A 16,411-nucleotide genomic window follows, 5' to 3' on the forward strand; every position below is an offset into this window, starting at 1 on the left:
TTAGTGTGAGTGCTATCAACCTAAAGACAGAACAAGTGAAAATATTGAGACATTTACATTGGAATGGAGCTGTAATGGGTTTCTCATTTTCTGGAGAGATTCTGCTGATATTAGGGAGCAATCACTGTTAATCAGCTGCCTCGCTGTTTTAATGCAGCTGAATTTCTGATGTATTTCTTCTCATTTGCGTATGAACCAGAATGCAGGTTGATGACAGCAGCTGTGCTGAGACATGACTTATACTCATGTTTATATTGAGGGATCCATCCATCCATCCATCCATTATCTATACACCCTTAATCCTCACTAGGGTCGCGGGGGGGCTGGAGTCTATCCCACCTGACTCAGGGTGAAGGCAGGGGACACCCTGGACAGGTCACCAGTCTATCACAGGGCCACACTTAGAGACAGACAACCAAGCACACTCACATTCACACCTACGGACAATTTAGAATCACCAATTAACCTCAACATGTTTTTGGACTGTGTGGGAGGAAGCCGGAGAACCCAGAGAGAACCCACGCTGCACGGGGAGAACATGCAAACTCCATGCAGAGAGATTCCGGTGCCCCCACTGGGACGCGAACCGGCAACCTTCTTGCTGCGAGGCAACAGTGCTACTGAGGAATCCATCTCTGCTAATATAGTATGACAATATGAAAGTACAGATGAGTGTCCAGCAGAAATTGTCTCAGGATGTCGGACCACTAATCACCAGTAACTGACTTTCTAATGCTTACTCCACCTTTAACAAGCAGACCTGCAATAATTAATCAAATAATCAATCAGCAGTCAACTATGACTTTAATTGCTGACTATTTTGATAATCAATCAATTAGTCTGATTTATTTGATCTTCCATGACAGGAAACTGGATATCTTTTGGTTGTGGACCAAGCAAAAGGATCTCATCTCTTTTGGAAATCGTCATTTTTCAATATTTTCTGGCATTTTATGGTCAAACAACTAATCGATGATAAAGGAAATTAGCAATGGGTTAACAGATGAAATCAATAGATGAAATGCTGTATAGTTGCAGCCCTGGTGAGCCCAGTCAGGTAAAGGTCTGCTTTCACTCACAGCTCTAACCTTCTCTCTCTGGTTATGCTTTCCCTTTTTTCATGATTTTTTTTTCCCTGGCAGCTCCACATCATGTCAGATTCCAAATCTTGTAAATCAAGTCTCTTTTTTCGCTTCCCCCTCTGCCTCGCTCATGTCTCCTCTCCCTCTCTCCCTCTCTCTCTCTCTCTCCCTCCATGCTGCTGTCAGTTCCTATGAGCAGACAGGCCCGTGTTGTGTTTGGGCCACACAGGGCAGCTGAAGCTGAAGCCACCTGACTCACAGGCTCTCGGCTGTTGAGAGGGAGAATGTCACTGCACATTGGGTTGCCTTCACGTTACACAAGCACACGCACACAGCAGACAAACATACAGCCGGGGAAAGTGCACGCACATGCTCACAGTGCACAGATAGTACTCACACTGAGCAAGCCAAGCAAATCCAGAATACACACACGCGCGCACACACACACACACACACACACACACACACACTGCCACACTGGGCCACTGAGGCTATTTTTAGCGCGGCCGCTCGTATGCAGACTCATATTCAACAAGAAATGCACATGATGGCTGTGAATGAAGACGCGGTATATTTTGGCATGTTGTGATTTGCCACTGCTGTCAGATGGGGATGGATTCATGCTGTCACCTCTGTCGGTTCGAGGACGGAGGGACGGAGTGGTGTCAGAGCGATATCTCACTCAGGGCGTCCTCCCACTGAGCATGTGCGGAACGCTGGATTGAAATTTTGGGGCTGTTTCTTCTTTGTGTGCTCTGAACTCGAGTGACTGCAAATAATCACATCTGGACGCCGGAAATTTCAGTTTGCGGCTGCCCCTTCACAGTGATTCATCAGCACTAGAGACCTGGTTCTGGTTCTGAACACACCAGGTCTGAGATGGTTCTGCTCAGGTTTGTTCTACAGACAGTGACGAGTGAAGACAAAGGCCTGGAAAGCCTGTACGTCATAGGTGTTTAATCACCAAAGAGGAGTTTGTGTCTCATTTTGCTTACAAGAAATTTTGAATGTGCCGAGATTTTCAAGTGAATTTGCATATTTAGCTTCAAGAGCTGACAGAAACAGCTCATTCTTACTTTCCAGCCCAGGTAGTTGTCTCAGGACACATCTACAGTTTCCTTTACTCATTCACATTTCTCAGAAGATTCGTTGATCTCAATACACATTTGCTTATTCGTTCACAAATATGAGTGCACACAGACTGAGACGCAAGTATATGTACATCCATTTACAGATAATATGAATGCAGTCCCCATAGACTTTGTACATAGGAGAACATGTTTTTTTTGTTTGTTTCCTTTTTATTTGACAAGAATAAATGATTTTTTTTTTTTTTTTTAAAAAGCTCCAAAACGTACTATATTTGTTATCAAAAGAGTTGGCCCTTGGTGGCTCTGACTGCTGATATTGCTAAACCTCTTACCATAAAGTTTCATGATAGTGTAACTCAGCACTTCCTGATGTCAACATTTTGGAGGAAATGTGAAGTCAAGTTACAGCTTGACATGATTCTTAATGCACTCATGGAATTAGAGGTGTGGAAATGAACTTTGTGCTGAGTTTGACTATAGGTGGAGTGTGTGTTAATGGAAGAACATAGTTAATCAGAAATAAAGGCCTGTCTCCAACATACCATATACATATACACGGCAGGAGAGTTTACGGTGTTCTGTGGTTTCCGGCAGCTGGACTTGAAGCTGCCCTGAGTGAAGTTCGTCTTTTAAGCATTTCAACATGACCTACATTTGTGCTTGGTGGTGACTCTGCTCAAGTGATGCTGTAGAACAATCTGAGCGAGCGTGACACACAGGCCCTGAGATCACAAACCTCACAGCAGGGTGCACAGGGAGAACATGCAAACCCCACACAGAAAGGTCCCAGGAGTCCTAACCGGGACGCGAACCGGTGACAGTGCTAACCACAGAGCCACCGTGCAGCCCCTGAGAAGCTCCATCTTTGCCAATTAAAACGTAACACAATGAGACATTTAAACAACACAACTTTCATGATCCTGCAATCACCTCATGATCGGACAGAAATATCATGTTCTCTGAACCTGCAACAGGTTTTTTTATATCAATTTTAATTAATTATGCACTTGTGTCAACTGTGACTTCATCACATTTTAAGCTTGAGTACATCCCCGGTGAGGTGGGGCAGAATCTGGTGCTGCTGTTGGTCATTGTACCTTCTTTAAATTTACACTAAGGTCTTGTTTCCCACGCTTGAGCTGTTCACGTAGTGCTTCTGTCACAATAAAAACAGAACAAATGTGTTTGTTGGTTGGTTTTATTATACAATACTTTTAGGTGTTGAAATGTTTCGAACTGACACATGCAGTTGTTGGGAACAACCATTAGTAGAATATAGCAGATGACTTTCTGCAAAGTATTCATGGTGTTTGTTTTTTTTTGTTTTTTTATTTGTCCTTATTTTCTAGCTGATACATTCCCTCAGGGTATCTTTCTTCACTTGCAGTTAATACTTAATTGTTCATATTTTGCCTCCTTCCAGTGTTTCATCATGTGTGTATTTGTTTTATTATCTCATTGCAGCTATCCATGAGTTCCCCAGGGATTACTTCACCAACCAGGAGCGCACTGAAGGAGCAGTGGGTCTTCATGTCCTCTGTGTGAGTTTCACCTGCAGCCCTCTACAGGCACACTTACAGCAGACTGTTGTGTGTGTTTAACATGTCCAAAGTAGTTCCGCTTTCTTCAATTTGTGTATATTGTGGAACAGTGGAGACACACGTTAACCGGCTTCTGTGAAGGAAACAAGATGGTGTCACAAAAACAATTCCTTAAAAAGACACTGGTGAAGCTAGTGGTGGATAATAATTGCTGCTGATATTTCCTCCCACCAGGGTTACACCAGCGCTGCAATGGGGCTTTTGTTTAACAAAAAAAAAAAAGATAAAGCTTTCAACCACAAGAACTTTCTCCAAAATGACAGTTTTTCTTTAAACTAACTAATGTGATCACACCTCTGGCTCCTACTAGAGAGAAATGGGAGGACAACCTGAAAAAGTGACCTTGGATAGCAGTTAGTTATTTTAAAAATCTGCTTTAAAATTGTCTGTGAGTCAGAGTTATTTGTACTTTTTAAATCCAAGGTTATGAATTGCAAATCAAAACATACAATGCCAAAATCACACAATGACATCATTTTATGAAAGACAAGCCAAACAATGTTCAACACAAAGATTATGAAAACCAAGACTTGGGGCTCATACAGCAAACGCCTGATCGCTACATCCTCAGAAACTCCGACCCACAAGTCCTTTCTCTGATGACCCAAGAGGCCAGTGGATCTGAACGGGATAATTCACTGATTTTAGGTGGTGCCAAGTTGTATATAGGCCTCAGAAGTACTCATCAGAATTCTACATTCAGATCAATGTTGTCACTGTAGTGAGGACAGCAGTGTGGAGGGCTGAATGAAACGAGTCCCAGTTAGAAGTCATGTAGTCTTGTTTGTGATCTCTCTTGCAGTTTTGCACAGAGTCTGCACGTCCTCTCGTAGACTGAGATAACAAACTTTATATCACAGCACAACGCTGGCCTCAGTTTGCTTTTGCGTCTCAGCTTCACCAAGATTACAGTGCATTACAAAAATCCATAAAAGAGGACACAAAGTGATGCATGAGTTGTTGTAGCTGCTGTACTGTGTAAGAAAAGACACAGTTTGGCAGTGGTTCTGAAAATAACTGGACTGGATAACTAACTTAATACAATCCCAGAAATTTGCTCAGGAGTCAAAGATGATGGCAAAGTTTCTGGACGCTTGTTTGAGTTGGCAGACAGAGGAGCTGAGTGCTGGTGTAAAATTACAAGGTTGTCATTGGAAGTAAAGCCAAGAACTCTGATTTAGTTCAGCAACAGAACACTATAGTCTGCGGCACACAGCCTGGTCAAGACGAGACTCTTGCGCCATATTGCGCTGAGTTTGGGCCAAAGCTCAGGTTCAAATTTAGCGAACATCAAATAATGATAACAGAACTAGTGACAACACTGGAAACACTTATATGTTCTCAGCATCTGTCTCGCCTGTTTGTATACGTGTCCTGATCCTGTGTCTGTGTGTCTTTTGGTCCCTGCAGGCCGTCTACATGTTCTACGCTCTGGCTTTGGTGTGTGACGACTACTTTGTTCCCTCGCTGGAGAAGATTTGTGAGGTAAGAAACCAATGCAGGTTGTTACCGTGCTTCCACTCAGCTTCCATCTCCGCACACTCTGTCACTAATGCTTTGTGATGGATCTCTGTCCTGTTCCGGCCCTTTCCCTGCCCGTCAGCGTCTGCACCTGAGTGAGGATGTTGCTGGAGCCACTTTTATGGCAGCAGGCAGTTCAGCACCTGAACTGTTTACATCTGTCATTGGTGAGAAGCACACACACTTATACACACCCGCCATATATGTGCATTTAGTTGTGATACGTTCACACATCTTTTGAGGGAAATAACACAAAACAACTTGAAAAATCATGTAATATTTACGAGAGTCAAGACTAAATGATACAACTGATAACCTGTATAATACAGTTACAAACACACAGAAGGACTTGTAATACCTTTCGTAGTTCATTCAGCAGCCAATGAGACAAACTTCTTGGACCGCTCCAGCAGTACCAGCATGTATCCATCTAAAACGTGGACAGGCAGCTTGCTGTGGAGTAATCTGTGTTTCCTGCTGTACAGGAGTGTTCATCACTAAAGGTGATGTCGGGGTCGGCACCATCGTGGGTTCCGCTGTCTTCAACATCCTCTGCATTATTGGAGTGTGCGGGATATTTGCTTTGCAGGTACAGAACATAACACACAGATTTTTAGCAAGCATTTTAAACACTGTAGTAGTGAGTGCAATGAAAGTAAAGACACATGCTGAATAGTGACGTCTACCTCTTACACAAACACATGAACAGACAGAAGCTCAGCCCTCTTTGTGTTTAGACTTGTAAATGTCTGTGTTCATCTGAAGTTGCTAGTTCACATTAAAGCCCTCAGACAGAAACTGTGCCCTCTCTGTGGTGAATGTGAAGACCTCATCCGTCCCGTTCTGCTGTAATCCGACGAGGAAGAGAAACATACTTGAAAGTTGTTGTTTTTTGTTTTTTTTGTTGTGGGGGGCGGGAGGGTTTCCCTGATTTAGATTACATGTTACGTAACACCCAAACAGACAGACACACACACACACACAGCACTTGGTTTATCTTTTTGGTAGTGCGCAGCAGTGAGTACCTTGTGGGATGTGTTACTCAACAGGACAAAAATGCAGCTCAGTGTCTGCAAGTTTTAGCATCATCTCAGTCCTCTTTTCTCTGTCTTTCTTTTTCCCAGACAATACGTCTCTCCTGCTGGCCTCTGCTCAGAGACTCTGTCTACTACACCTTGTCTATAACTGCTCTCATAGTGGTAAGAAATGACTTGATGTTATCATAGAACATGCAGTAGATCATTCTTTAACCCTCTGAACCCCCAAACCTGTCCAAATCCAAGCCTCAAACCATAATACTTCATCCAATTAATTTTATTCAACATCTAATTTCAAAGTTTGCCATAAATAAACACCAGATCTTGTAAAGAACAAACAATTCTGCGCTCCTCAGCACAACTGAGATATAATGTATAATATATGCATAAAGTACATTTATTGTATTTAATTCTTTCATTTTCACTTCTCTGCTGTTTTTCTCTTCCATATTACAGTTCATATATGATGAGAAAGTGGTTTGGTAAGTCAGATATTTCATAGTTTTGGCTGTTCAAAATGAATCACTAAAATAAACCATACCAATTTGAGTTACAACTGCAAATTACAGCATGTAGTAAAACACATAATGAATTGATCCCACCTGTCTTTTCCAGGTGGGAAGCTCTCACGCTGATTCTGATGTATTTCGTTTACATTTTGATAATGAAGTGAGTATGATTCACCAATTACACGACCTGAATGAATAAAATACCGTACATCTTGGTGTGTGTGTGTGTGTGTGTGTGTGTGTGTGTGTGTGTGTGTGTTCAGTGAAAGATTTGAAAAGCATTTTTTTCTGCTTTGTCATAATGTTTGAACTGTAGATGTGTTTATAGAAACTAGAGAGTAAATTGCATCCTCTTAACAATGACTGAGTGACACTGATGTGACTGAACCTGTTCTAAAAATTCTCCCTGATTTGCATGAAGTAGTTTGATATAGCCAATATACTGTAAATTGGACCTTCTCCAACAACTGTATGTAAGAAGCAGGTTGTATTATTTAGGGAATAAAGTATTTATTTCTTACTGAACACACAGCAACAAAGAAACTTTAAGTCTTAAAGAGCAGAGAGGGCTCTGTGATATGGAAATTTAAAAATAAATAAACTGCAACCAAACAGGACACAGCTTACATCTGAGGACATGAGGTCTGTAGCTGGTTTCTTTGCACAGATTTGTCTAAGATTTGTATTATTTTTCATCACCACCAAATTGATTTTCCCATTTATGCTACAACCAAAATGCAAATATTAGTATTTTTTATTGTTTTTTCAAACTATACTTTCTGAGTCAGTTGTGGAATTAATGACACGAATGTTTGGGAAATAAATTAGAAAGCACCTGAAGATGACAGCAGTTACCTGAAAATACCCCACGGCATGCAGCCAGTAAGAACTTAATATTCTCAGCAGGTACAGTGTAAATAAAGATATTTATTGTTGATAAAAAATAAATAAATTAAGAAAAACAAAAACTACATAAGACATGAGCTTCAGATTAATACTGTAGCACAATATCTGTTGCAGATCTAATGAGGAATCCATCCTCTTCCCTTATTTAACTATAAAAGGCCCTGCATCAGCTCAGTGAAGCCGAAGTGGTACAAAGATCTGAAGCTCTGTAGCAGTTCCACATGTGCCATACAGTTTGTAAATTCAACCTGACTTGTGTTCCAGGATGAACTCCTACGTTGTTCGTTTTCTGGAGAGGCGGAAGAAGAACTCGTCCAGTTTGAGGAATGGTGCGGCCAGTAATGCTGAACTGGACGATGGCTGCGATGCTACGGCTGTTCTGTTGAAAAAAGGTAGACTTTTTGTTAAGCGGCGATTAAGCAGCACTTTAATGTTTATTATACCAACTAAATAAAAGAAAATCCATGTTAATTACTGAGATGTAAAGGTGTAGGTTCGACTGTTTGAACTGTGGATGAAGCTGGGCTCGCTGTGTCTTCCTGCTTGCAGTCTTTATGTGAGCTAAGCTAACTGTCTTCCTGCTCAATCTCTGCACTTAAAAGATGATTCCAGTTTATTTCAACTTGCCATATTTCTTATTAATCTGTTGTTGGTGTTCTGAAAACCTGAATTTTGCTCAAATCCTAATGCCCAATCCATTCAGCTAATTTTCATCTTTATTATTTGTTAAGAACTTCTGTAGGTCAGCTTGCTCAGTTATCAAGGATCTGATACTGTGCCTCTGAGATATGTTTGTTTTAGCACATATGTTCCAAGATGCAGAATACAGTAGATCTGTGTGTTTTCCAGCAGTCAAAGTACATTGATGTGTATGTGTCCTGCAGCAAACCACCACAGGAAGCCATCCGTGCTGATGGTGGACGAGCTGCTGTCGGCATACCCCCACCAGCTGTCCTTCTCCGAGGCCGGCATGAGGATCATGATCACCAGCCACTTCTCCCCCAGAACCCGCCTCACCATGGCCTCCCGAATGCTCATCACTGAGGTAAGGGCGCACACAGGCGCTCTGCCACTGCACTTCTGATTGGAAAAACAGGGAGAGAAAAAAAAAAAAAAAGAGATTGCTGAGATTTCCAATTTGAAATGGACTGCAGTGTGTTTTTTTCTCAGAGAGGACAGCCTTTCAGACAGCCTCTTTAACAAGGTAATCTGGAGCTGCACAGAGGCTCTGGCCTGCAAATCAGTTCCAACACTGAGCATTTTAGACATGACCTGCTATTGTACAAGACCTGGTGTAGCCATTGGGGGGAGAAGAATGACGTGACATTTTGTGTTTCCTTCCACAAATACCTTTCAGTCCCTCACTTCCCAGAACTTTTCTCAAAAAGACATTTGCTAGTGTTTTATTCAGAGTAATTTAGATTTTCTTGATTTCATCACAGCACCTGATATCTGTGCATTAAACACCTTGAATGCATTGATAGAAATTGGTTGCACATAGCCTAATCTATTGGAGTTTCAATATGTTTGCATGTGTCAGTACCAGCAGTGATAATGACAGACTGCTAATAAGGATGTCCAGAGACCAGGTTTTTCTAATGGTACTTTGCAATATAAGCACAAGGAGAATGATGAGCAGGAGAAACCAACACATACACATAACCAGCTCAATCTGAAACTCTTCAGAGCCTCGGGCAATATCACAAAAATGTACATCTAAGTTGTCACAATATTTGTTTGAAATACAACAAATAATACATTTTTTCTCATATTACAAACGTACTCTTTTAAACTGTGTCCCAATCTGGTCTGAACCATAAAGGACTCAATGAAATGATCTCGGCTTCTCACACATGTGACACAGAGAAACTTTTAAGCACATATTCCATGAGCTTTTTAGCTGAAGTCTTTTTTTTATCATCAATAATGAACAGTTAAAACTAAAACTTACCTGCAAATGTCCAGATTGGTGTGGTTAAGATGCTGAATGGTGGAGTCCTGAGAGAAAGCAACAAACTAGTTTCTACAAAGTTTCATCCAGACTGTTCCAAAGAACCGCACTTGAAGGTAAAAAGCCTGCCATCGTAGAGAGAGGGGAGATGTGATAGTCATTCAAATGGAGATAACAGTGCACACTTTCACTCTCTGCTCAAAGGCATTCATGGTGTTGCACTCTGCTGTTCATGAACAAGTTTGTGTAAAAATGGGAGCTGAACGGAGCCTTTCTACTTTATTTGGTTATAAAAAAAAGATTCCTCAAAATGAAATTGGTCGAACAGACACAACAAGCACAAATGTTTGCATGAATGACATTTATTTAAGGTCAGATGAGGCTGTTTCCATCAGTGAAATATGTTTCATGCTGAGCACTGAGAGCTGATCCAGCCCTCCTTCTGAGTTTCTGTGTGTGTGTTGGTGATGTGCAGAGGCAGCGTCTGATCAGCACACGGACTCTGACCAATGGCGACTCTGATGTCCCTGTGAAAGGAGGAAGCAGGCGGGGCATAGAAAACGGTCTGTCTGGGGCCGAGAGGGGCATCAATGTACGCCACGAAGATCGAGAGGCGGGCAATGAGACAGAGAACGAGGACAACGAGAACAACGAGAATGATGAAGAGGAGGAAGAGGAGGATGGAGAAGGACCCTTTGTACCCTTCCAGTGCCCAGGTATCTGCTGGACGAATGAATGGTTTTCTGTCACTCTTGTTGGAAAACATGTTTGATTGCAAGAGTGAGACTGGACAGGTATAAAGGGCGCCAATTACTTAGCCAACTAGTTTAGCATAAACACCTACATCAGAGAGCAAGAGCCAGGCTGCAGCACAGGTTTTAGTTGGGGGGCAATCATGCTCTAGGTGTGTTTCCATCCCACTGTATCTATACGCATATAACAGCCCTGGGTGGATATAAACAGGCATTCATTTGCATTTTCTTTTGTAGATTTTCCTAAAAATTTGGCTCAAACTAATGCCTTGTGTTTGTCAACACAAACTTATGCTTGAAACTCACTGTGACCAGCACTTGCAAGAAATGATCCCAGCGTGGAACTCCTTCTAAAATAACAACGCATACTTTTCACATTTTTATATGACGATCACAATCGACAACACAAGATGTGTTGAGATTTACATGTGTTGGTGGGCACATTTTTAAACCTTGCTTTCAGTGTTTATGCAGAGCGAGGCTATCTAACTATGTCCAACTACGAGACTGAAAGAAAGTAAATAATTGTATTTGAAGGAAAACATTTAAAATATATTTATATTTATTTCATTTTTTGTGCAGTGTGTGAGTGTGATTTTCCCCATAATGCAGTTACATGCAACAGTTCCAAAAAAGACTGCCAGTCATGCACAAACTCCCAGTTAGCTTTTATTTTATTTTGGCAAACTGTGCTTTGAGTTTCTACCTAGACAGTCAGCATTTGTCTTCAGTGCATTACTCACACACACACACACACACAATGGACAAACAGGCTTGTCAAACTGAAACTACTTCATTAAAAGGATGAAATGAATTGAAGGATGAAAGGAAATGAACTGATACATTTACTGTTAGATCGTATCTAGTTTAGATAGAAATGTGAATAATTTGATTAAAACACAGTTTAAAAAAAAAAAGCCAAACCACCACTCTGATATTCATCTTTCATTGTTCTCTCTGGTGTTACAGTTTATTGGTAATCAGATGCAGATGAGTGTGTGTACATCAAATTGTGTCTTTATCAAGTTTAAGGTTAAACCAATTTTCCATTTTGATCTGATGTTAAATTTCATGCTGATGATTGTTTTGACTCCTGCTTTCTTTCAGTTGTTTAAGTATGATCATTTATTCGTCTGCGTCACGTTTAATATCAGATATGGTACGGAGAAATTCTGCAACAAAGTGTAAATGCGATCTGATGAAACACGCTTTAGTTAGACTGCAAGTTATTCTAACCGATAGACGATAGTGTCAGTTTAAAGGGTATCCGTCTTTCCTCTGCATACAGTCCATGTGTGTCAGCCTTGGTCCGGTGCAGTGCTGTATCATGCTTCATGTGTGTGTGTGTGTGTGTGTGTGTGTGTGTGTGTGTCCAGCCGGTGTGGTGAACAAGCTGAAGTGGCTGCTGGCCTGGCCCCTGTGTCTGCTGCTCTACTTCACCGTCCCCAACTGCAACTCGCCTCGCTGGGAGAACTACTTCATGCTGTCCTTTGCCTTCTCCACCATGTGGATCGCCGGCTTCTCCTACATCATGGTCTGGATGGTAAGTGACAGTGGAGGGAAAAGACTGACACAGATAATTGTTTAGAATTTTGTGAAGCGTATTTGCCAGGACTTTTGACTTGAACTGAAAACCAGAGTGGAAGGAAAAGCAAAGTAGTAAAGTAGGTGCATGAGTGGAAACATAAAGGCAATTTGTTAACACAATGATAAGTGCAGACAAAAAGATGCACGAGGAAGAAGACAAACAAAATGATTTTTTTTTTTTATTTGCTCGCCTGGGAAATGTTAAAAGTGTGAATGAACATTGCAGAATGCTAAAAGCAGTGAGTGTTGGTAAGCTCAGAGCTGTTATAAAGCTACTACATTGTTTACCTTCTCCAGTAGCTACCATATGAAAATGTTTACCACAAATACAGTCAAAGTAAAAAGGCTTTAATTCTTAAAGTAGTTTTTGTCAGAACATAGGGTCAAATGGATAGAGCATATAATAGAGTCCACTTACCAGTTAGCATTAGGGAGCGTGCTTGTTGCTTAGATTTTATGGATGCTAATTAGGTTCAGATAAGTGCACAGTACAGCTGTCAGACAAAGTTAGCTGCTAAATATAGCGTAGCACTTAGTAGCTAAAGAGCTAGCTATTTAGTCTGAGGGCGAAGGGGAGAGGTCGGATAGAAAAATGGCTCTAAACAGATGCTAATGTTGCTCAGAGTTTACTAACACGATCACCATATACATTTTGTTGACTATTATAAGTCAGACAACCAAGCTGTTTTAAAGCTGACGCTACAAACATGTCAGGTTACACACTAAGGAGATATTTAGTGTAGCATCAGGTGCTAAAGCTGCTTGAATTGATACTGAAGACTGGGGGACGAGCTTTGATGTGATGAACACATTAGCAAACACTGACACATTTACAGAATCAGTTTAGTTGACTTTAGAGCTAACTCATGAGTTTAATAGTCTAAATCACACTTGGTTTTGCCACTCTGGGGGCAGTATTTGACACCAGACACCCTTTCCCGGCTGAATTATGGAGGCTGCGGTGGTATTTAGTATTTAGTATTTTTGTCTTTCTTATGATTTATGATATTATTACTGTGTCATTCTGCACAAAAGACATTACTGAGTTCTCCCTACTTCTTGCCGTTGTTACGCTGTTTCCATGGAGGTGCAGGACTTTATATTACAGTGAAAGATTAAACCACAGTGAGTAAAAATGTGGCAGGAGAAGAAGTGTTGGAGTTTAAAGGGTTAAATTACTGTCCAGATCGATGAGCCAAACAACAGAGACCACAAGGAATATTTTAACCCCCACGTCCCCCCGTTATGTTAATCCAATCCTAAAGGGGTTTAAAAAGCTCTGCAGAGCTGCAGTCAGGTAACCATAGGGTTCACAGAGGGTTTGTCACTGTGAGACACATCTTCCAGACATCATTGTATTCATTGTTAATTTAAGAATATTGGTTAGTGCATTCTTCATTTTCTAGTTTATCTTTAATTTATGTGCCAAATGACAATAGTAACATTTAGAATTTTTGGTTCAAGCCCATCTCACGCTGTTTTCATTTTTCTCCTGTCTGTCCTCCAGGATTTTCTGACTGTCAAAACACACACAGTTAATACTCTGCCTCTGCCTTTGTGTATCTGTCAGGTAACAGTGATAGGCTTCACACTCGGCATCCCAGATGTCATCATGGGCATCACCTTCCTGGCAGCCGGAACCAGCGTCCCGGACTGCATGGCCAGCCTCATAGTGGCGCGACAAGGTATTCAAACACAAACTGGCTAAATGACAGCTTGCCAAGCTGTTTCACCTGCGATCTGATGGAAGCCAAACAACAGAATCAAAGGCGCTATCAAAGAGCTGGGGAGGGGAGGAGAGGACGGAGATAGAGATGGGTGAGGAAGAGGAGAGGGGGGTAAGGATGGTGAACCTCTCATCGGTTTCCACTGTCCCCCATAAAAGAAGAGAGTGAAGACAGGCTGACGGGGTCCCTTCTTCCATGCTTTCATCTGTGTTTATTCTTGCTCCTGTCATCAAATATTTAACCAGCTGTGTGTGTGTGTGTGTGTGTGTGTGTGTGTGTGTGTGTGTGTGTGAACTCAGTGGGAGGCAGATACTCGCCACCACAGTCAGTCGTCCATCCTCTGCTTTGTAGCTGCTGTCGCTTCATCGTTGCTGCGTTATTGGGGCAGATCGCTTTCTGATCTCTGCTGTGCCCACCTTACTCCAGCCTGCCCACCCTTCTACCTTCCTGTCTTTTCACTGCCCACATGTCTTTTAATGCCACCTCTCTGTACCTCTTTGTTGCTTTACTTCTTCCCTTTTTTTCTGCTGCCTCACATCTCTCTCTCTCTCTCTGCCTGTGTGTTCAGGAATGGGAGACATGGCGGTGTCCAACTCCATCGGCAGTAACGTGTTTGACATTCTGGTGGGGCTCGGTCTCCCCTGGGCCCTGAAGACCCTGGCTATCAACTATGGCTCTGATGTAAGTAGCACACTGCGTGTCTGACTTATCACACCTCTCTTTCTCAGTGTCAAACCAGAACACACAGATGTCATATGCAGTAGCAGTCAAAGGTTTGGACATTCACTCACACTTTTTCTTTATTTTTTAATTTTCTACAGTGTTGTACAAAACTAAAGACTTCAAATCTATGACATATAGCACATTTGGAATTATGTAGTTAATATTTCTTTCAAGGATACATGTTTGATTTTTCAAACTAGCATCCTATACTGTTTTTTTAACTCATCTGATCATGATGATGGCGGTCAGGTAATTGGATGCAGCTCTCTATCAACCTGCTTCTTGGTCAAACAACCTTGAAAATACCTTGAGACAAAGAGTCTCAAGGTATTTTAGGCTCATTATTCTGCTGAAAAATCAACACTGATGCCACTAACCAGATGGGATTGTGTTAAAAGGGGGTCTGGGAACCCAGGTGGAGACACTGACCAGACAGGCAGGAGGAATGAACAAAGTGGTTTATTTAAATAATAGGATAAAACTGAAAACAACATGAAACTAACAGAGGGGGGAAAACAGAACGGGATAAACTAGACTAAATTCAGGAAAGGGGCAAAATTACAAAAACCTAAGAAAAACTCAACACAAGAGGAGAAAACTACTGTGGATAAACTGACTAAACCAGCAAAACGGGGATACTCACAGGACGGGGTACTAGAACAGAAGGATCGGGGGCAGATAGGCTCAGGGAATGTAGGCTGGGGAGTGGGTTGCTGATGCATCGGGGTGCAGGTGGCAGAAGAAGGCAGGCAGGAGACAGAACGGGGATCGGCAGAACATGGAGGATGAAGGTTTATGGTCTGGCAGGGTGTGGTGGAATGAACTGGTTTTTCAAGGGAGCTGAGGTGATTGAGAGGAGGCGAATCGATCCCCACAGCTGTCTCCAATACCTGTACTGGCTGAGCAGGGCTGGAATGACTGAGAGGGTGAAGGAGGGAGATAGAGAGAGAGACAGATAGAAGCTGAGGCTCAGGCCGGGTGAGAGGGAGTGAAAAAGTGGAGCCAGGCAGGGGCTGAAGCTGGGATCCTGACCGATTGTTAGGTGGTGGGATGGTTGCCTCGACTTTTGAATAAATCTCCAGCAGCGTGTTCAACTTTTATGTACTCACTATTCAAGTCCATATGTGACGTTTTCGAACTTTGATGTCTTCAGTAGAAATTTCACATTTTGCTGCATCCATGAAGTTTAATTTGAAGTGGCCCCTGAAAATCAGCTTTCCTAACATCTACAGCTCACATATCACTTCCAGCAGTTTGTATTAAACCTGAAAGTATGTTTCACATACATCAAAAAATTATGAAGCAGTTTTGTGTGACCACTTTTTGTTTGTATCGCCTAAATGCTGGAAATTGTAGTGAAAGATTCCAAAAACACTCATTCAAATGTAAATTAAAAAAAAGAAAAACAAAGGCAGACAACATTGACTCGTATCTGCTTTCTGTGCAAAATGTTTTCCCTGTACAACTCACTCTCTCCTCTGTCTGCTCATGTTTGCGAATGTGCAACGCGTTGAAAAGGTGCGACTGTACAGAAGGAACAATCAAACAGCAAAGAAAATCTTGTGTAGGTTTGCTCATGTGGCATCATTTAATTCACTTCAGTAGGCTGCAAGGTGACTGGGTGGTTAGCATCGTCACCTCACAACTAAAAGATCCCCGGTTCGCTTCGCGGTTAGGACACCCGGGTTCTTTCTGCGTGGAGTTTGCATGTTTGCATGTTCTCCCCGTGCAGTCCCATGGGTTCTCTCCGGGTTCTCCGGCTTCCTCCCACAGTCCAAAAACATGCTTAGGTTAATTGGTGATTCTAAATTGTCCGTAGGTGTGAATGTGAGTGTGCTTGGTTGTCTGTCTCTAAGTGTAGCCCTGTGATAAGACTGGTGACCTGTCCAAGTGTCCCCTGCCTTCGCCCTAAGTCAGCTGGGAT

The 16,411-nt window shown here is 42.0% G+C and overlaps 1 protein-coding gene across 1 annotated transcript in view; it reads left to right on the forward strand.

The window, feature by feature from the left end:
- Nucleotides 1–14,523, forward strand: part of slc24a3 (solute carrier family 24 member 3) — a 99,388-nt gene extending 84,865 nt beyond the window's left edge. The window contains exons 3-15 of the mRNA XM_008280986.1: nt 3,638–3,714; nt 5,185–5,259; nt 5,378–5,462; nt 5,781–5,884; nt 6,420–6,494; nt 6,789–6,814; nt 6,948–7,001; nt 8,012–8,139; nt 8,632–8,792; nt 10,174–10,414; nt 11,827–11,993; nt 13,608–13,722; nt 14,333–14,523. Of these exons, the coding sequence (XP_008279208.1) occupies nt 3,638–3,714; nt 5,185–5,259; nt 5,378–5,462; nt 5,781–5,884; nt 6,420–6,494; nt 6,789–6,814; nt 6,948–7,001; nt 8,012–8,139; nt 8,632–8,792; nt 10,174–10,414; nt 11,827–11,993; nt 13,608–13,722; nt 14,333–14,469 (1,445 nt within the window). The 3' untranslated portion in view covers nt 14,470–14,523. The remainder of the gene's footprint in view (nt 1–3,637; nt 3,715–5,184; nt 5,260–5,377; nt 5,463–5,780; nt 5,885–6,419; nt 6,495–6,788; nt 6,815–6,947; nt 7,002–8,011; nt 8,140–8,631; nt 8,793–10,173; nt 10,415–11,826; nt 11,994–13,607; nt 13,723–14,332) is intronic.
- Nucleotides 14,524–16,411: the final 1,888 nt, after the last annotated feature.

The sequence above is a fragment of the Stegastes partitus genome, unplaced genomic scaffold (assembly GCF_000690725.1).
Source record: "Stegastes partitus isolate 25-593 unplaced genomic scaffold, Stegastes_partitus-1.0.2 Scaffold217, whole genome shotgun sequence".
In the NCBI taxonomy this organism is placed as follows: Eukaryota; Metazoa; Chordata; class Actinopteri; family Pomacentridae; genus Stegastes; species Stegastes partitus.